This window comes from Rhinolophus ferrumequinum, chromosome 20, assembly GCF_004115265.2.
Source record: "Rhinolophus ferrumequinum isolate MPI-CBG mRhiFer1 chromosome 20, mRhiFer1_v1.p, whole genome shotgun sequence".
Taxonomy (NCBI): domain Eukaryota; kingdom Metazoa; phylum Chordata; class Mammalia; order Chiroptera; family Rhinolophidae; genus Rhinolophus; species Rhinolophus ferrumequinum.
In genome coordinates, this window is record NC_046303.1 from 34068411 (window position 1) to 34090828 (window position 22418).

The 22418-nt window shown below is 34.2% G+C and overlaps 1 protein-coding gene across 8 annotated transcripts in view; it reads right to left on the bottom strand.

The window, feature by feature from the left end:
- AKAP9 (A-kinase anchoring protein 9) overlaps window positions 1-22418 on the bottom strand; it is a 117121-nt gene that overhangs the window by 44673 nt on the left and 50030 nt on the right. For 5 of the 8 annotated variants that reach the window (XM_033088684.1, XM_033088687.1, XM_033088683.1 and 2 more), the window contains 3 exons: window positions 21898-21993; window positions 19971-20176; window positions 13329-13561 (listed from right to left, as the gene is read on the bottom strand). In XM_033088684.1, coding sequence (XP_032944575.1) covers window positions 13329-13561; window positions 19971-20176; window positions 21898-21993 — 535 coding nt within the window. The remainder of the gene's footprint in view (window positions 1-13328; window positions 13562-19970; window positions 20177-21897; window positions 21994-22418) is intronic. The other 3 variants (XM_033088688.1, XM_033088686.1, XM_033088685.1) reach the window with 1 other exon arrangement.

Here is a 22418-nt window from a genome sequence, read left to right on the forward strand (position 1 = left end):
CAGGGGCGGTCACAAAACTGTTCTGAAAACCATCTGGCTTGTTAAATATTAGCTAGTGTATTATAGTTAAAGCCATCAAAGTCATAAAAAGTGCTGAATACCTTGTAGTGAATCATTCACAAACATATTTAAGTCTCAAATGAACCCGAAACACTAACTATGCTAAATACTTACCCTGAACAATGTTAATAAAACACATTTCACAGAAATAATAAAACAAAGTATTTCCTCGCTTGATTAGTAGGCATATTAAAAACACTGAAAATAAGTTCCTTAGGGGAGCTGAGCTAGCAATAAAATTAAAATTAGCATCCAGGTCCCTTTTTCCCTGTCTGGAACTACGGCCAATATGCCGTATGATGGTAAACATTTCCTAATTGGCTCCATGTCAATTCACTTAGTTATTTTAGGTTCTACAAGTGCTGATTCCCTCAAATATAATCGTTCCAGTTTTACTCAGGGTTGGCATCATACACATATAAAAGCAAGATTCCTAAGGACAAGCAGAATCCCTTTAACCAGCTTGTGTGGCAAGGGAGAACTGTTAATCTCTCAGTCTGCTTTCTGGAATTAAAAACATAGCCATGTTGGGGCTCTCAGACGAAATTTAGCCCTTCAATAATATATCTAGGATGAATAAGTAGTAACACATCAAACAACAAAACAAGATTCTATTCAATTTACCCTGACTAAAGACATTTAAACTTCATTTTTCAATACAGTTTTTTTTTAACTAAACGTATTAAAACAAAGTATAAACTACAGCTAAAAGTATAAAAAACAAATTTTTTAATACTTACTGAATAAGGAGGGGTAGGCAGTGAAATTTTAGAAATAAGCTTTAATATGTGCCCATTTCTTTTATGAATAAAATGAAAAATAGAAGTGTTAATAATTACTGAGTTATTTTCATCCAAATGTTCACACAGAGGAAAAGGATGAGGTAAAGGCACACGAGATTCAACCTCATATATGTCTTCATCTTGTTCTTCCAACCATGAGCCACTGAGTTTGACAGTTGCTAAATAGGTTCTGTAAGAATCCATTCTAGGAGATGCAGCTACCAATTTTCCTCATTTGTTTTATCAGTTTTCCACATTAAAAACTTATTTTCAGTTTATTCCATAGCAATATGGAAGTTTCTTTTTATTTTCAGCACTATCAAATAAACATTACAAAACTAATTGAGAAAACTGAACAACGAAAGAAAAACCTCACAAATCTAAAAAAACAAAAAAAACTAGATCTTTTTCAGTCTTCATCAAAAAAACAAAACAACAACAGAAACACACAAAAATAAAAGCAAGCAAACACCTTTTAAACTAGATTAACTAAATCCTTTAAGAATAGAAGAATAAAAATATAAGTATCTAAATAGCTGAGCAAAAAAAACCTGTGGAAAGATGTCTATGGAAAAATAAGTAACCCTTCCAAGTCGAACCTAGCAGGAAAGATCGAGTTTTAAATCTCTCCACAGTAGCAGTCCTGAGAAATGTAGTTGCAACATTATTTCCCTCGGTCTTGCTGCTTCACTCAATTCAAAAGTAAAAGCTCTTCCAACTGAGCTATTCAAAGAGCCAGCCTCTCATGCAGAGCCAAAGGATTCTAGTCAGTGTCCCCTGAGGAAAAGGTCAGAACAGAGGGTGTGGTTTACTGTCGTTACCTATAGGTACCCTGACAGGTGGAATGTGAATTAATACGCCCACAAAAAACCCTGCCTAACAGGATCCAACTTCCACGTCAGAGCTTAGAAAAGGGTAGACAAGTTTGTAATGCTTCGAACATAAGCTATTAATAGTATTTTGCCACCCCATTACAATTTTTGTTTTAATTTAAAAAAGTGGAATCAAGCAGGTTTGAGTCCACTCCAATCGGTTCTTCTACTAATGAAATAACCATCATTATTTTTGGAAAACTAAGTTAGTACTTCTTTTTGATATTTCCTTAGAAATAGTACTCATTCTTTTGAGCAGTTACTAGAACTAAATGTAGATAGATTAGTCATAACCTATTTCCACACTGAATTGTTTAGAGCGAATGTCAAAGGGGGGGGGACCCGGTCCCTCTTTTTAAAAACTGCATTGTATATAATAGTAATTATTAATATACCACTTAAGGTATCCAATGAACTCTTGACTAAAACTTAAAAGCACAAGATGTATATAAAAGTATTCCTGTAGCTTCAGAAACCTGAGCAATAGTAAATAAACAAACCAGTTACTCAAAATTTTAAAAGATGAACTTAACTTTTTAATATTAAAAGCTCCTCAATAGTGAAAGCTGTGTTAAATAACTGAAAAAAACTTTCATTGTGGTGCCTTTTCTCTATCTAGTAACTAAATATCCCAAACCCACAAAACCTTTTATCTATAATGAAAAACCCATATTAAAGCAAGGAGGTATTAACAACAAAAATCCATTTTATAGCCATTTTCACTACAGAAATTGTTAGGTGAGCCAAGACTCAAGGTGAATTAGCGCAGAGAAAACGAGATTTTCTAGAAGCAGCCCAGAATCTACAGTGAGACAGTGTGTGCTGAGGAAGGGGCAGCTGCCTCTTCCATTCTGGACTAGACAATGACCAATTTCTGCTCACTGTGTCTTCTTATGTAAGCCCTCCAGTTAGTCTGTGAAGCCGTCTCAGCATCTGCACAAGATAGAAGCCGAATGCTACCACTCACGTAGCTAAATTTGACAGTACTGGGGCTTCAGGAGATACAAAACCATCGGTAATCTAGCTGCTCAGCTTTATGAAATGGTGGGGCCCATGCTCAGCATGTCAAACATCTCTCAGAATACTCTTTCCCAGCTCCCTCTGCAAATTACAGTTTATTTTGATAATCTGGTGTCCAATTTCTCTTATTTGAAACAAAAACAAAACCCTGAAAGTAAGAAGTATCCCTTTATGAATAGAAACATTTAGGTCAAGGAAGAACTAACTACAAAGAAAAGAGAGAAAACACTAGGGAGGAAAAAAAGACTCAAGAAGCAGTAGATTAAGATGATACAGAATGGGGCAAACAACCCTCATAATAACAGTATATTAACTGATGGCAGCACATTATACTAATTCATGTTCAGAATGGTGACCCTGAATTAAAATAATTCACATTAGTCTTTCCCCCCCATTTTGAAAGCATGTAAAACTTGTTTCCATTCATGTAAATATACGTGTGCGCGCTTATACAAGGTCGGACAATTAAGTTCGAGATCCTTGTTGCAATGATGTTGCTAACCTTTTTTGATATCAGAGGGATTATTCATTATGAATTTGTACAAACTGGAAAAACAATTAACCAAGTTTACTATTTGGAAGTGCTGAACAGGCTACATGAAAAAGTTAGACAGCCTGAACTTTTCACCAACGATTCATGGCTTCCTGCATCCCGACGATGCACCAACTCACACCGCACTGTCTGTGAGGGAGTTTTTAGCCAGTAAACAACTAACTGTACTGGAACATTCTCCCTAATCAACTGATCTGACCCCCAATGACTTCTTTCTTTACCCAAAGATAAAGGAAATATTGAAAGGAAGACATTTTGATGACATTCAGGACATCAAGGATAATACGATGACAGCTGTGATGGCCATTCCAGAAAAAGAGTTCCAAAACTGCTTTGAAGGATGGACTAGGTGCTGGCATCAGTGCATAGTTTCCCAAGGGGAGTACTTCAAAGGTGACTGCAGTGATACTCAGCAATGAGGCCTGCAGCACTTTTTCTAGGATGAGTTCACAAACTTAAATGTCAGATTTCATATGTATATGTATATACATATATACAGACGGTGCCAAAACAATGTATATACATTTTAAGAAAGAAAAACTGTATTAAAATTGTAATACTCAATATATACCAGTAACAAAAGATGACTACAACTCACATCTGACTTCTGCAATTACAAGAGGTGCTCAAAATGGTTACCATCAGCGTCCAGACACTTCTAATTACAGCAAACTACAGCTTGAGCAGTGTTGACCAAAATGTCCACTTTTTATATATACATTTTTTTGGCACCCCTAGTGTGTGTGTGTGTGTGTGTGTGTGTGTGTGTGTGTAATCTGTTTGTAAGTAGGAACATAGGTCAAGGTTAAGAAAACAACCACAAAGAAAATAAGAGTAAAATCAGGAGGGAAAAAGACTCAAAAGAGCAGTTAAGATGCTTTAGAATAGGGGCAAATAGCTCTCTAACAACAGTATATTAACTGATGGTACATCATATTAACTAATGTTCAGACAGATTACTCTGAATTAGAATAATTCAAGTTATACATATATAGATATTCAATTTTGGAAAGCACATAAAACTTTTTGCAATCAAAAACCAGTTAAAATGAGTTCAATATGTAGGATATCTTGTTAAATATCCATACTAGCTCATTATCCCTAGGTTTTGTTTCAGATAATCAAGATTTTAATGTATATTTGAAGGCTTAATTTACAGTATAGAGATATGTTTCCCAAACTAAATAGCTTTAACTGTACAATGTCAACCTATTTAACCTTTTTCCCCCATAAACATTTCCCTCACATTATAAAACACTTCCATTGCTCTCTTTCGGATTTTGATTTACTTATTACTCTAAGTTCTTTAATAGAGAGAATGAATCCTTGAAACAATACCCTGACAGAGCCCTGACCAACGCTTATAATAAGCACACTGGGGCAACACCTAATGGCAAAACATGTTTCAACACTTTGATTGCAGTTATCTATAAAACACAAATGTGACAAAACAAAATCCTAACTTACACTACTCTTTCATCCTCAGGAAAAGTCTCTTTTTTGAGTAAATATAGAAACATGTAGCTTAACATCCATTATTCTTAAAAATGATAATAAATAAACTCATGAGAGTTGCCTACAATAAAAATCATTCAGTGGGAGTAAATTCCTTATTCATTCATTTCTTCCAAGGCCTTAAAGAAATCTCTTCTTGATAAATAATCTCCTGTGGCTCTAAACAGTCCTTCTGGATTCTGGAAATTTTTAATTGCTGAAAGACTATTCTTACAGAACAGACTATTTGTATTTCTGCCTGACCCAAGAAATCAAGAATCTGAAACCACACTCTCAAAGATAACTGTTCTGCAGAACCACAAAGAGACTACTGAATAAAAATTATGTTAAAGAGATTCACCTTTCTAAGGGATTGAGGGTAGTCTCTAAGCTTTTCCTCATATTATAATAAAAGCTATCCCAAACAATAGGAAACTGCAATAGGTTGACTATAGGCCTAATTTTATGGTAGCCTGTTTGGGCAAAAGAGAAGTAAAATCCATTATAATAAATGTATTATTTATAACACAAAGCCTATTTTATAATAAGCTGTTGAATATCTCAAAAAAATAAATGTATTATTATATAGATTTGGATATACCATTGGGCAAATCACTTGTCAAAGCAAGCAAAGTAAAATACTCCTACAATAGATAGTATAAAAGCCTGTAAGGCAGATGCCCTGATACTTAGTAAAGAAAATGCTTACTAGTTCTTTTATTAAAGCAGAAAGTACCTATGGGACCGAAAGCAGCCTAAAACCTTAAAACTAAGTACAGGGCTTAATCATGTATCTTCTACTATAATTATACAACATATAAATCCATACCATTAAAAAGGAAAGGACCTTGAAATTTTCAATGAAACTCCTCCTCAACACCAAACACAGACCCCACAGCCACCTGCAGTAACCCTTCTGTCAAATCGCAATGGAGGCCAGGTCTCTCTGAGCCAAAGGCCGCATCTTCCACCTGTGCTCTGGTGGAACCTTTTCCATCCTCCCCCTTCTCGAGGACCTGGCTCCACAAAGCCCATCCCTAGTCCTGCACCGTCAACGTCTCCATTGCGACTCCATATAAATGATTTCAACCTTTTAAAAAGTGCCCCCTTCTGAAGCTACTGCTCTCCTGTTTGCTTCACAGCTAGGTGTCATGGAACTGCTTTCTATTTCAATTCTACTTTAACTCTCTGAAGTTTGAATTTCTCCTCTATCAACTCCATGAAACTGTTCTCATCAAGGTCACAGCGATGACACCCACACTGAAATACCCAATGCAAACTAATCCTCAGCAGCCATGACTTCTCCATGGTATGTGACACTTCTGCAAAATCACCCCTTAGCTGGCTTTTATGGCACCATTCTCTTGCTTTTCCACTTACCTCTCCTTCTTGATCTTCTTTGTGTACTTACCTACCTATGTTCGCTTTTAAATGTCAGCATCTATCAGCACAAAAAAATTAGCTCTGTACACTCTCTCACACTAAGGCTTCAAATGTCTTTGACGACAACCTCTAATCTAGTTTCCCCCAAAATCTAGACTCTAGTGAATCTTCATATGATGCCCCCTACCCCCACCATGCATTTTAGACTGATTATCTAAAACTGAACTGATTATTCACTAATTTTACATCCTTAGTAAAATGAAGAATCAAGAATCATGCCTGGTTTCCTCTCCTCTTTATCTTCTACATCTGACCAATCACACCAACTTCTATCAAATTCAGTTCCCTTAAGTTTTAAAATCACATTCCTCCTGACTTAACTTGGTATCTATCACGTTTCACTTGGAATGTCCTAAGAGTTTCCTATTTCTCTAAATTCAGCATCTCTCTCTTCTCACTAACTTCCTGACCATCCATCCCACTGCTGCTTGAGAAATCTCTCTAAAACACAAATTTGCTATTAATATTATTTTCTTACCAAAAATATTTCAATGACTCCCCAGTTTTTCAGCATAAAGTTAAAACTCCTTAACTTAGCCCATAAGGGACTTTGGCATGGAACCGTTGCCTACTTCTCTACCCTCAACTTCTATCAGTTTCCCACATTCCACCCAAATGTTTGTAACACAAAACTATGCACTGTCCTCACAAACATCATGCTGGTTTACACCAACATGTGATGCCTTTTGCAACAAACTTTCTTCTTTATCTCCTCGTTTCTCCTTGTCTTTTAAGACTTTAGTTCCTTTCCTATAATTTTCTCTTGAATGACGCTTTCATCTCCATTACTCCACTGAAATGGCTCTTGTAAAGTTAGGGATTACCCCAGATTTTAAAATCCATTCCTCAGTCTGTAATTTACAAGACCTATCAGCAGTAATTGACAGAGTGATCCACTCCTTTCTTCAAACTGCAGAAAAAGTGGCAGTTAAGAGCATGGACTCTGAAGCTAGACTGCCTGGGTTCAAATTCTAAGTCTATCACTTAACTTGTAAACCTGGATAAGTGACTTCTCTAACTGGTTTCTATGCTTCGGCACTGAGCCCCACCATTCCCTCTCTCCCCCAATCTATTTTTAACAAGGCAGTCAAAGTGATCCTTTTGAAAAATGTAAATTAGGTGATTACTCAAAAATCTGGACACAATCTACGCGTCCTCTAAACAGTAGTAAATGGATAAACAAATGGTGGTGCATCCATACAATGGAATACTCCTCAGCTATAAAAAGGAACAAACTTAATTTTTTAAGTATGTGTTATGTTTAATACACATAACAACATATATGAGCCCTAAATACACTTTGTTAAGGCAATGAAGCCAGGCCCCAAAGAATAGATGGTATATGATTTCATTTATGACACTCAGGAAAAGGCAAAACTATAGGGGTGGAAAACAACCAATGGTTGCCAAGGGCAGGGGGTAGAGGAGAGGCCAACTACAAAAGAGCAGCACCAGGGAATTTTGGGGTGATGGCAGTATTCTGTATCATGTTTGTGGTGGTAGACACATATCTCTCTGCATCTGTCACAACCAAAAGAACTGTCCATGAAGAGTGAATTTTATAGTATTTAAACTTAAAAAAATTAACCAGAATGTGGGGTAACCCAAAATGGAATAAAAACTGTAACAAATGATTCTTACTATATTAAAAATGAATAACAAAACCACATTGAATGGGGTAAGGGGTGGGGAAATTAACATAAGTTACTTTAAAAAAACAGTACTTTCACTGTATAACATAAGGCTAAAGACAAAAAGTACTGTACATAAATACTGCTCTCTAGTTAGTAAATTTGTTTTACACAGGCGTACAGGTTAGCAATTATGAAATTATGGGTATGTATGGTATCAGTATGATCTTATGGTTTTTACTATATATACAGATAGATACAGAAATAAATACATATGCAAGGTTTAATACACTATACATACTTTTTTCTGCTAAGTAGAACTGGAAGGCATGACACCCTTCTAATAATGAGTACATCTAGCATCCAGATTTTGGTTTCTAAATATTATTCTCCAATAAAAAGAACTTGAATTCCTTGGAGAAGTAATTGACTCAAGGGCTTGGGTAGGGAAGATACAAGATGGACTGGAGCCTCTGACAGTACAAATGCTCAAAAAGTAAGCACTTTGAAAGGGAGCAAGAACCAACCTGGATAAATTCTCAATGACAACGCTAGAACAAAACACATTACTATAGTACTGGATTATAACCTTTTTTTAAAAAACATAGCCATGAGTCCATATGGATCCTGATTAGTTCAATAAATGTGAATGAAGAGACAGATCTTATAGAATAATTCCACTTAATAACAGAATGAAGAAAATAGAAAATCACCATTAGAACACCACAGTAACAACTATGCAGGCAAAATATACCTATGGATGTTAAAATTAGTGAGTGAAAGTTAAGGAAGAAACAGATTATTTGCATAGTCTTAAATATCTTCTCCAAGGTATTTATTAATTACAAAGAGAAAAACAGTAATATCACAGTGGAGAAACACTGTAGATACAACACTACAGATTAATATCACCAATCAAAAAAATTATGGCTTGTGCTTTCTGTGGTTTCCCTAACAAATTTATGTCTACTCCCAAGTCATGAAGATATTCTCCTAGGTCTTCTTCTAGAAGATTTATAGCTTTTTTTTTTTTTTTTTTTTTTGTAACTAGGTCTATGATCCATCTTGAAATAAGCTTTGTGCATGTTGTGAGGTGGGGACTAAGGTTCTTTTTTCCCCATATGTACCTAGTTCATAATTTTTTGGGAAAAAAATCCCAAGCTCCATGTGATCTGGTTCCTGGATATCACTCTAACCTCATTTCCCACAGTTTCGCCACTCTCCTTGCTCTAGCTGCACTGGTCTCTTTGTCAGCCACAAAAAAAGTAAACCACCTCAGGGCCTTTATATGTGCTATTTCTTTTCCTGGAACAGTCTTCTTCTGTCTTACCTACTGTCTCCATGGCTGCCTCCAATACTTCCTTAAGGAATATGCTTGTATATTACTTTATCACAGAGGCCTTCTTTAATTTTTCTATATAAAATGTCCCCTTCCTGTCATACTCTATCCCACTATTTTATTTTTCTTCACAGTAGGTATCACCATCCAACTTACTATATATTTATTTATTGTTGGTCTCCACCATTAAATTGTAAGCTCTATGAGACCAAAGACTTTGTCCATTTTGTTCATTGCTGGACTTCCAGCATCCAGAATAGCAATTATTTATATAGTAGATGCTCAGTAAATCTGATGAATGAATGAAATTTCAAGCATCAAACTCTCCCATAAGCTTTACTTGGTCCCAATTTACCCCAAACTGCCAGATGCTGCTGTTTTTTCTAGTCTCAGGGTATCCTGTGCAGAGCTATTTACATGGATTTCTCTTTCACTGCAAGTAAAATTACAGCACTGTCTCTCAATAAGTTTTAAAAAAAAAATCAAGGTAAAAGAGAAATGTTCCATTATGAAGAATCGAATAATGACACATTAAAAGGAAAATGGAATTACCAGTTATTTCACAATGATAATTACACATTATTTTGTATCAATTTAACTGACTTAAAAATATTCATGAGGTTCAAAATTATTTCAGTTATTAATGAGAATATTCTGGAGAAGTCAATGGGTTTAAACATCTATTCATGAAAGAGTAGTAACTGAACTAAATTTAGTTTAAAAGAAACTTTTACAAAGCTCCTATTCCCGTTGCCTTAAAAATATAATTCACCTAAGAAATGTCTAACTTTTATACCAAATGTCAACACTTCAACCTTTTATATAACAGATATTAATAGAACACTTCAAAATTCTGCTAGAATGATAGAACATTATACTTATAATCTCTAGATCAGTGGTTCTCAAACTTTAATGTGTATCAGAATTACTGAAAGGACTTGTTAAAACAAAGGTTGCTGGGCTTCGCCATTCAGTAGGTCTGGATTACATTTAGAACAGTGATGCTGGTATTACTAGTTTAGAGACTGCACTCTGAGAACTGCTCTAGGCAAAGATTTTGTGTGATCTGTTCAGTGATATTTAAAGTAAAACGATAAAGGTTAAATGACATATTGCTGCTTTAATATTTAACAAGTTGAGAAGAATCTGAGAACTGCCACGGTCAGGCTCCTATTGTACTTCACCACCTGGTCACACACGTAGAAGTGATGGGCTGTGATCTTGGCCTGGAAAACTCAGTGTTTCAGGGGGATCTGACATACCTGCCTGTTGGCTGTATTAAGACCGAGTCCAACCACTGATCACTTCCAAAACAACAAATGTTCTACTGCAGTAACTGCACTGTCCATAATTTACAGTGGTATCAAGTAGTAGCAACAGTATAAACAGTGCTCCACATCCAGTTCAAAAGCGGCCAAAAAGGGAATATTTGATAGCGGCCAAAAAGGGAAAAATATCACAGCTGTTTCCATGGTATGAAAGACTACAAATCACAGAATTAAATACTAATATGACTGAACTAAGCCAAAAAAAAAAAGAAAAGCAGAATCATGTACAAATTCAGTATAGAATCATTTATTCTATACAACTTTCATAGAATAAAAGGAATAGTTATGACGTGCATACATTCAAGCTTTAAAAGTGCTGAAAAGCAACAGCTGAAACCGCTTGAACTGGCCCAGCTGATTTATTTAGTAGAGCAGCATATTATTGTTCAAGTGGCTTCTGCATAAGGTTTCTTAAAGGAAAGCCAATCCAGGGCTTCTGCTAATGAGAAAAGTAAAGACTTTTACAAGTAGTAAATCTTAGTAAATATGTATTTTCTTACAGTAGCTATGGAATTTCACATGGCATAGCATTCATAATTTCGATGTTTAATTTAAACTTAAGTCTACTGGACCTAAAGCTGAAGAAAAATACAGTGAAGATTAAAATATACTCTTTTTAAATTATACTCTTTGATCCAAGAGTATAATTTAACGTCTTATTAAATTAGTAACATAAATGACGCTGGTTTTTATTGATGCCATTTCCTTACTAGCACTTAGGATGCTGGCAATGAAAACAACTCACTGCAGTTTTAGTTAAAAATATGACCACAATCGTTGTTTGCGTCAACAACTGTATCTACTGCCAATCTACTGTATATTAGCAAATACAAAGATCTGAGTTTTCAGAAACACTACACTTTTTTCAGTTTTTTGTGATGCTCAAGGAAATTTCTGAGTTATTGAAGCAAAAGCTTTTCGATCATTTTGTAGCTGCTGTGAAAGCAAGCTTCAGAAAAACAAGAATTGCCCAAAGATAGCAATTTCTTCTGCTATATGATTATAACTTACTACTTAATATGAATACCTTAGTTTGGCCAGTCAATCAAGATGCAATCCAGAAGTTTAACAGCAGATATATTATGATTATGGTATATTCCCCTGGCCAATGAGTGAATTCTCATCCCAGTGTGGGATAATTTCAGGATTATTTTGCTCTTAAAGGTACAGTCCATACTCTTTCAAAGAAAAGAATTAAGACTGTCTCCCTACAAAGAGGAATGAACCTGCAGAAAACTCTGGTTAAGTGTCATTATAGGAAGACTATTCAGAGGACAAATACTTCACTGGAAATATATGCTGTTTTGATAATGCCTTCTTCATTAAATGCCAATAGCAAGTTATCAAGACAGAAAAAAAAAGAATAATCGATAATGTTAAGCTAATCAAATATTAGGTGATTAACGAAATTATTTCAAGTGTCGATAACCAAGAGATGACTTAAGAATGGCCTATAATCACTAACTTAACCTGAAAATAAATGAATCTTACATTAAAACACAAAATATGTAACATTATTTGTCAAATGTGTTGCACCCAACAGTCATTGCTGTTGCAAAAACCATACACAGCATACTATCATAGAGAGAAAAAGTAGCATCAATGTAAGCCAGATATCAGAAACAAGAGATCAAAGACAATTTTTAAAATTCACAACCTCTGTTTGAAATGCAGTTGGATCTAGAATACTCTAAATACAGATATCAATGAAAATGTTAATTAATACTGGCCCTGCAGCTAATGACAATGAAGCACTCATTTGATTAGTATGACAGCTATGATTCTATGGCGGAGCCCAGCAACCTTTGTTTTAACAAATTCTTTCAGTAATTCTGATACACATTAAAGTTTGAGAAACACTGAGCTAGAGATTATCAGTATAATGTTCCTATCATTCTAGCAGAATTTTGAAGTATTCTATTAATATTTGTTATATAAAAGGTTGAAGTAATTGTTGACATTTGGTATAAAAGTTAGACATTTCTTAGCTGAATTATATTTTTAAGGCAATGGGAATAGGAGCTTTGTAAAAGTTTCTTTTAAGTTGTTTTAAGTTCAATATTTTTAAAATAAATAAGTGAATTTTCTTAATATTTTAAAAAAGAAACTTAAGAGACAATTATGATATAAGGTATCACCATTTTAAAGACAGAGAAAATTGCTATTTAAGTTATAGGCACAATGGTTCAAAAATGTCTATAAAAATAGTACTTTAATGCAGAAACTGTCCCCCACTCTAATTTCCTAACAAGAGATAGTCTGTACAGTGAAGTAATTAATCTATTCATATTTGTGAAAAGGATGTAAAAATCACGTAAAGGAATTATAGGTCTGATTTATCATATTGTAATCGTGTTATGGCATACTAGAGAATATAGTTTGTTTTAGGAAACTATACTATTTTAGGAAACATACTATTTTAGGAAACTTATACTATATTTTAGGAAACTTATACTATTCCTTCAAATATATTCCTTCAAATATATCATAGTGGAATATTTCATACAATGGTGAAGTTAAAAATCTCTTTTGGTATCAAAAGAAGTAACATGTAAGAGTCTAGAAAAATCTGAAAATTAAAACACTGAATTTTAGGACCAGAAGAGTCCATGAGCATATTATGTTAACCTTTACCACCTTAAAAGAAGACTACAGCTATCAGTGTCATCAGGTGATTGCAAAGACAACCAATTTTTACGGAGGAGTCTAAATTTCTGTGGAACAGTAGAGACATCATGTAGTTGTTCCCGGCTTTAAAGAAAACTTACTTCAAACTCAGTACATACTAGCAATAGAAGGAGGTTACCTGATTACTAGTTTCACTTATGGCTTCCAGGAGTTTTTCTACTGCTGCCTGTAGTCGAGAGCTAATATTCAGCATAAGTTCTTCATTTTCAGGATCTATTTCAGTTCCAGCAAAACCACTCCTTATGAGCCGTTGTGACAGCTCCGTTCCTTCCTCAGTAACTTTTGACCACACGCTACTGTCACTTCTTGGCATATCACTTCCAGAATAAGAGGGTATAGATTCATCTGTAACTAGAATGACAGTATTTAAAGGCATAAATCAATTATAATTAATTATAGTAAAGAAGGTTACAAAATAAAATCAAATTAAAACTTGAAATCATTGAAGCTACAAGTCATTTAATAACACTGCAACAAAATCAATAAAATCGACAAATACAGAACATTATTTGATAATCAAATAGATAAAAAAAGGATAATGCTATGCTAATAGTGCTTTGCAGAAATTAATGTTTGGGTTATTTAGCATTTTTTCTTTGATTAAACTTTTAAAATAACTTTCGACAGATACTAAGTGCCCACTATGTAGGGTTTACCAAGTAATGGAGACACATGAGAAGTGACAAGATCTGCATCCCATCCTCAAGGACTTTACATATAGTGCAATGAGAAAACAAACAGATAAACCCCCACGTGAAAAGTAAAACATTGTGCACGGGATGTTCCTGGTGTATGAAACATAGAAGTACTTGATCTTGTGTGCAGCAGAATCCTCTGATTTCTGACACCACACTGGGCAGCATCCCCTGCTCCAGGTAGGCAGTAAAGGTGACTAAGGTCATTTTGCAGTTTGCTGTTTTTGCAAGAGGTATAGTGGGAAGAGGTTAGACTAATGAGCAGTTCTAATTTAACTATGGACTTATGCATCCTACTATTCTTACCCTGTTTCCCCGAAAATAAGACCTAGCCTGACCATCAGCTCTAATGCATCTTTTAGAGCAAAAATTAATATAAGATCCGGTATTATATTATATTATATTATATTATATTATATTATACCTGGGTCTTGTATTAATTTTTGCTCCAAAAGACACATTAGAGCTGACGGTCCGGCTAGGTCTTATTTTTGGGGAAACACGGTATTTCTAATGTAAAGAAAATTGAGTTTATATGGGCAAATGATAAGCTTTGGAAGTGTTTGAACTGAAATAAAGGCATAGGTTATTCATTGCTGGCACGAAATACAGTACTCATCCATGGCAGCAAGCTATAACCCAACAGTGAAATTTCCTGAAGAGGAATTATCTATTCTTTCATTACACACAGTAATATTTCTTATTAGTAACTATACAAGGTAATACATTAAAAGCACTGGAAGCTTTAATTTTCAAAGCATATGGAATAAACACTGACTTTGACACAGACAAAAGAGTAAGAGCTATTTATTAAAATGTCTTGCTAAAGTAGCTTGTGTCACATTGAGTTTTCTCAATCTCGTGTACCAACAATAACAGATGTAGTTCTTACAAGATCTGAATTAGCAGAATTCAATATTCACTAAGCACCTCCTCTGCACGAGTCACTGGATGAAAAGTTCAAAACTGCATTCTAGGATATAATTTTAAATGTTTCCTATTACGTAGGTTTATCTAATTCTTGGTGTAACAGCTAATACAATTTTCACTTTGTATTCTTATTCTCAAAATTAAAAAACAGATAACAACTAGACTGGTATTTATTATCCCACTTATTCAAAATGGAATGTCTTAATAGGGATTAATAGTTTATAAATATTCCTGAGTTCAAAATGATCTTAGCATTCAAAATGAATTAAGATAAAGGGCAGTACAATGTATATTGCAAAGTTACTAAATCAAAGTATTCTATAAAATAAATATTTTAGAAGACGTTATTAAAGCAAGATATATTAATAGTTTATAATAGGTATTCAAAAAAACAAAAAAATACCTATACTGTACAGCATCTTTATCTGATGCTATAAAATTCATTAAATGCATTCTAGTGATAATTTCTTTCCAATGGATACAGAGAATAGAACAAATCTGAGGAAAGAGAATAGTCTCATATTATAGAAAGTCAAGGCTTTATAGGGTGAAAGTATGTGGAGAAGTGAAGATGAGGTAGGGGAAGAGCTGAAAGAAAGCAGCTGGAAAGCAGGGGATCTAAGTTGTAAATGGTCTTAAATTTCATAGGAAACTTAGGGTTTTCACTATTAATAATGGGGAGGTAAATTATTTTTTTGAGCTGGAAGATAATATCCAATCGGTGAATCAGGAAGCAAATTGCATCAATGCAGCAGAAGGGTTGGAAGAGGAGGAGACTGGTCAGAAGGCTATTTCAATTGCCCAGATGAGAAATGTTAAAGACATGACATAAGATGGAGGTGGATGGGGCATAGGTTGGAGAAGACTAAATGTTTAAGACAAGGGAGAAAGAAAAGGAGTAAAAGATGAGTCTAGGTTTCCAGCTTACATGATTCTTAGATGACAGAAGAGCTGTTACTAAAAAATCAGGAGAAAGGGTACAGAGTTTAGGTATGAAAATCGATTAGACTGAAATATTAATGGGCTATGTAGAGGAAAAGAGTCAACTTTTGGAAATTTGGGTCTACAGAAACTTAAGAATCCTTTGTAGAAAGGTGAAAGTGAAAACCCTGGAAATGGATACATTTGTTTAGGAGCAGTATTTAGTGAGAGGAGGACAAACCAAGTTGGAGCATATGTACACAATAAGTTAACAAAACCTGTGTAAAAAAACTATTAGAGAAAGACAGGAGATATTCCAGGAGACAAGAAGAGAACGTTGTAAAAAGGCAGAGATTCCAATAATGTTTTTTGTCTAGAAAGTCAAACAGGACAGGGACTGAGAAGATGGTATTGGATTTGAAAACTGGCAGTTTTCAAATGCCAGTTTGAAACATTTCACTGTTGTCCTTGAGCGAGCAGCTTTGCTACCATAGGAACAGAAACCAAAGCTGGTAGAGGCAGGAGCCGGTCTAATCTCTCATCTAGTCTATCGATATTTCCCTTGAGCCAGGGAAGCAAAGATGAGAAAAACCAACATGCGCCATTTTTTTCTTTTAGCATTATGAACATATTAGACTGTTCTTGGGTACAGAGAAGGAAGTAATGGTGAGGAAAAGATTGAAGATACTATGTATTACATGGGAGCAAATCTCAAGCACAAAATATAGAGATGAAAACAAAATGGCTTATAAAAGGCCACTAATTTTTTTAAATGGCTAAAGAACAAAATAGATATTAAAGTACCTAGAAAAAAAATGAAGATATCAACTAGCTTAATGTATTTTATTAATAACATTTTGAAGATATAAACAAAAATAATCCGAATATGTTCCAAAGAAGAAACAACTTTTTTTGTTTATTCCAATGAAATAAAGGAATAAGAAAGACATCAAACTTGCACTTTACTTATAATGACTAGTTTTGGGGGGAATCAGAGAATAATATATATGAACAGGGCAATTTCATATCATGCCAATAGAAATCTCAGAATGGTCAGTTTGGTGTTTAGAATCATGATTTCAGATTGCTGAACCACTCAGGCCTGTGTCTTAAAAATAGCAAATAACATTTATTCAAAGTCCTTTAGTTATTTACTTCAGGGACTACACCATGTTCATTCCATATAGATAACAACAAGCTTCTCAGGCTGAGGCAGGGCGGGTGATATGAGAGAGCATTCCTCTGCCCCAATGGCCCTCTGAAGCTCTCTAGGGCTCCAACTGGAAACTACTGATTCTAGTCTGACTCTCCAACCTGACCAATGAAAAATCTCTGCTGAGGCCCTGGGAGACTAGATTTGCTCAAAGTCACAGTTAGCTAGAACAAGAATCAAAGGCCTTCTAATTACTAATCCAGCATTCTTTCTAAAACATCGCACTGCTTCCAAAGGAAACTGTAGGAATGAGATTCAATCCTTGGCTGCCAAAGGGAGAGGTATGCATTCTACCGGTGAACCATCACAGGGCAGTCCTCAAGGAAATTTTCTTCCAACACACCCTGGGTGACTCATTTTTATGAACTAGTTTAATATTCACTAAAGTTCAAGTGATTTCACACTGGCTCAAAATGGCTGTTAAATTTCATAAGCCAGGTTACTCTTATGAGGAAGCAAACATTAACAAATCAATTATTTGTTTTTTTAGAGAGTTAGCTAACAAGTCCATACTTGTTTAAAATCTAAACAAGTTCAGACTTGAAGGCTAAAAATAGATCACAAGTACTATCTACAACACAAAGTCATATATGAAAACTGAAAAGTGGAACTTGCTTCATAATCAGATTAAGAATGAACTTTTCCTGATATATTAAGTAGGATGAAAGATTTCAAAAGTTCATTTTAGTTTGTACAATAATGCATCCATTAAGAATATGAAGGAATGTCAGAAAAAATTCTTACATATGAAACTGTCACTATTTTAAAGTCATTATTTTCTTCCAAGTTTATGAGAAAATTCTAAGTTTTAAATAATTCAATATTTCCTTAAAGATGCCATATGGATCTAAGTGTCACCAAGTGATATTAACAGTCACCCTAATTTTACTAGTAAAACTAGCATGTCATTGTTAAACACAAAAACAAAGACCGAGTAATTAAATGCTAAGTGCATATTATAACCAATGATGCTAGTAACAGCAAAATTCTTATCTCTGCTACAATGTTCTATATACTGTATTACTTAATTGTGGACTTAATTTTTCCTTTTGTATCTTAATATTATTCTTTCAGAATCAGTTAATAGTTAAATAATTAAATTTTAAAGGTTTAACTGATTCAAATATACATAAAGTGGTTTTAAATAAAATATTAAGTACTGTGACTTTATCTTGCCTTGAATTAGAATCTCAGTGCCTACTTTACTAGACTGTAAATTGCTATAAAGCACAGAGCACAGAAAAATTGCTCAATAAACGTCTGTAGAATTGAACTGCTGAAACTGCTTATAACTGAAAAACTACTCTATTATTGCGTATCTTAAAATAGGATGTAGATATATTTAATCTGTAAAGGGGGATTTAGCTGTAACCATGTGAGAAAATAGGAGTAGATCAGATGTCTCTTTAGGTCTGTTTTCTCACAGAAAATGAACATAAACACAATCCTCTGTGCTTGCATTAAATTTAATCCTTCTTACAACTATGGGGACATGGCACTGGAAGTGAGTTTGCTGTCTTTTAAGGTATGTTGTTTGCTGAGCACTTCAGCAATCACTTTGAGAAAGGTCTAAGAGAACTGCTAACAAAAATGGCACAAAATATTTTTGTGATCTACAGAACATTCCTCAGTGTGTGTTTTGAACATGGTTTAGGTCTTACCAGTAAAATAGGAACCCCCACCACTGCTGGTTAAGTGAAACCAATTTCTGAAACACTTGTTTTAGTATATGTGCTGCCGAAGCAAGCACAAAAACACTTGTTTTAAAAAAGTATAATTTCATAAACACTCTCATAATGAGACAAAAAAAATACTACTTAATTCTTTGATATACATCAAGATTCATATGCAAAAATAAAGCAACCCTTGATTGAGAGCTTAAGGGAGAGTAAAAGTTAGTTTGAAAAAAACTTCTAACAAAGTTTGAAAAGAATGATTTGGAAGAAGTTTTAAAATATATTATTATTTCAGGTCTTACTTTACTAACAGCAATTTTTAAAATTATCTTTGAACTCGACTGAGGTGTTTTAAAATTCATTTTACTTAAAATTCCAAATCCAGCTTTTTCTGCACTTAGAAATATGCTACTGGCCAACTTTGAATTAGGCCAACTTGTAAATAGGATAATTTCTTGTCATTTCTCCACATGAAACTTAACAAATAGAAAGCTCTCAAAAATTGCATAAACAGGCATTTTTAGAATGCTGGCCTCTAACTGGGGGAAGTGCTTGGGTGTGGAAACGTAGTGAAGTCTGGGCTCGATCTTCTGATCCAACTGCCAGACAGACCCTATCTTTTTCCATCTGACAAAAACTTTCTCCCCTTATGACTTTCTGATTCCCTCTCTAGTAAGGATCAAAGAACTGAAAAAACAGGAGAGACTGGAGTTCAGCAATGTGAAAGTAAGAAACTCAAAGAGCCCAGTCCACATAGCTGGAAGAAGACAGTTAGGAAGACAGCTAGGTCATGTTAGGATCTGATCTCCAGATTCACACATTCTGTCATACTTTTCCACTTTTCTAAAAGGAAAAAAGGAGCTAGCAGAGGATAGTCCAAAAACAAGTTCAAACCTTGGACTTCTTATAAAGACTAATCTAACCATCTCAACAGGTATGTGAAACTGATGTCTGATTCTTAAAAGCTCTTTATTTCTAATCTTTCCTTAATTTACAGTGTGGTGTCAGGATGTTGCCTTTACCTCATGTATATTGTTAAGAGTCCTGACTGGTGATACGAAACTTTTCTTTCATTGGTGGAGAAATTAAATAGCCTCTGGTTTATGTAGCACAGTAGCAACCCTGAGTATATGTAATGACAACTCTAATGTTGCACAATAATGGTATTTTGAGAAGAGTGGCTCTAAGGCATTTGTGTTTGGAGGTCTTCAGTTAGAAAATACTTTAATATATTCTCTTCTGCATTTTCAACACATAGCAATGTACCTCAAACTCCAAGATCTATTTAAAATTATGATAGTTTCAATAGCTTATAAAACCCGTACCTCCTGTGTGTTCCTCATGGACACGTGACTTTATAGGTGCCTCTGCTTCTGACCTCCAAATCAGACTGGAAGATGACTGGCCTTTACTAGATCTATCCAGAATACCAAGGACATGGCGGCCAATTGTTTCTTCAACAGCTGCTGTAGTCTTTACAACTTCTAAGAGGATCTTCAGAAGTCTGTTATTAGCTTTCTGGAGTGCATACCTATAGAGATAAAGAAATATGTATGAAATGTTTTAATCTTTTTAAAGTAAACACTTTGCTTACGTCCTACAAAAAATGCACAAAACATTTGGCTTGAACATAAAATATCATATGATCCTCTCTGTTAAAATAATACAGAATAGCACCTACAATCAAGAGCTTTTGGTTTTTTATTTTATACATTTAAATGTTTCCAGATTAATGGAAAGAGAACTGACTCTGGGTGATGAATACACAATGTGAGATATAGATAATATATTACAGAATTGTACACCTAAAATCTATGTAACTTTACTAACAACTGTCACCCCAATAAACTAACTGGAAAAAAAAAGTTTCCAGATTAAAAGAAAAATTTAAGGAGATGAAAAAGTTAAGTTTTAAAAGGTGTGACAGTCCCCAACCCAAGCATATGCAAGTTATTGAGCTGGTAATACCATTCTTGGTTATTCATATATGTTTTACATTTACTTTCTTTGTGTGTCAAACAATCTATTTTAAAATGTAATTTTAAAAATCCACCAGAAAAAAAAAATGTGTATTTCTATAACTTAATGGCAATGATCTAGATGATTAAATTATAAAAATTTGCAGAGACCTGGTTTTAAAAAGGTCTACTGTGCAATTTCACTATCTGTTAACACCAGAGGGAATATCATAGGACGTTATCTCTGATCCAGAGACAGAAACTTCTCAAGTTACATACACCAGTCATTTCAACCAGTAGAAGGAACCTATTTTGAACGAAATGAAATTAATGGTGTCTCTTTTTTTAAAAGACAAATAACACATTCTTATTTTTAAATAATTAGAAAATACTGCTAACCACCCACCAAAATATCTCAGCACTCAGAGATAATCACTATTAACATTTTAATGCCTATCCTTCTAGCTATTCCCCCCTCTGCCCACTATTTCTTTCACAAATATATATATTCTAAAAACAAAAATTGGATTATCACAAAGTATTTTTGTAAGCTTTCTTTTTCGCTTAACACAAACATCTTTCCATGTCAAGAAATGTAATTCCATAAATGATTCAGAAAATTATCTGATTAATCTTCTTTCTGAACAAATAAACAACTAACCAACTCTCTTGTCCTAACAGCTTAATTCAACAAAGGTACCACTACAGTGGCACACTTTATATTTACTGCACGCAGACCTAAAAAAAGACTTTCATGGTAAAGGTCCTCTGCCTTAAGATAATTTCCTCTCGCAGTTTCGCAGTGTGAGAGATCACCAACACCAGGTTAAAGGGTATCTGTTTTCATAGGCACATGACATAACTATTTTAAGACAGGGTAATAAACGCAGACGTTTTCCTTCAGTATTTGTCAAGTGAAAGAGGCAGTTCTATTTTTGCACCTAGATCAAGTTCTCTACTTACATAAGCAAGGATATTAAAAATAAAACTCTAAATAATCTAGTTAGTAATTGTTAAGTCAAGGGTTTTATTTCTTTAACTTTTCCTGAGATTTTGTTTAAGCCCCAACACTTTTGGACTATGTTATGTTGAAAATGTTTCTACATACGAGAAATGATTAAAATTAATATGACAGTAAAAAGAAATAAATGGTTATTAATTTATCAGCACTCAATATAAAAATTCCTAATAATTAAACACTGCATAATTTAAAAAATATACCTAATTGAGATAAATCATATAAAATAAACACTTTGTTTATTTTATATTGCCATGGTAACTCTAATTTTCATACACTGTCTTTCTTGTTTGAGTCCCATATTGACTGTGTTCCATACTGATGATCCAGTGGGGAAGCCAAAATCTTAGGGGCCACATTCCTCCCTGCAAGCTGAGGAAGGAGGTTAGGAGGACACAGAGGGGTGACAGTCACAGAGATTGGAAAAGGAGGAAATTAAGTTAGTAGGTATTAGTTTTAATTTAAAAGTAAAGACACTATTTTCATTTAAACAAATTTTAAAATATTGTGCATAAAGTCCTTAATATTAATGTGGGATAACTATTCTCATTTAATATTTTACATTTTTATACTAATCTCTACAAAATCCAAGTAGTTTTGTTAACATTGGATCATTAATTTATTCCTCTATAAAACTGAGACATGGATTAAAAGTTCTCATCTGTTATGCAGTAAATGCGTGAAAGAAGCTACATGTGGACTATCACACTTATTTTTTTTCTCATCATAAATTAAGCAGGGGGTAGCTTATACTGAATGTTATGTCCATACAGTGAAGGAATAAAATCATAAGTACG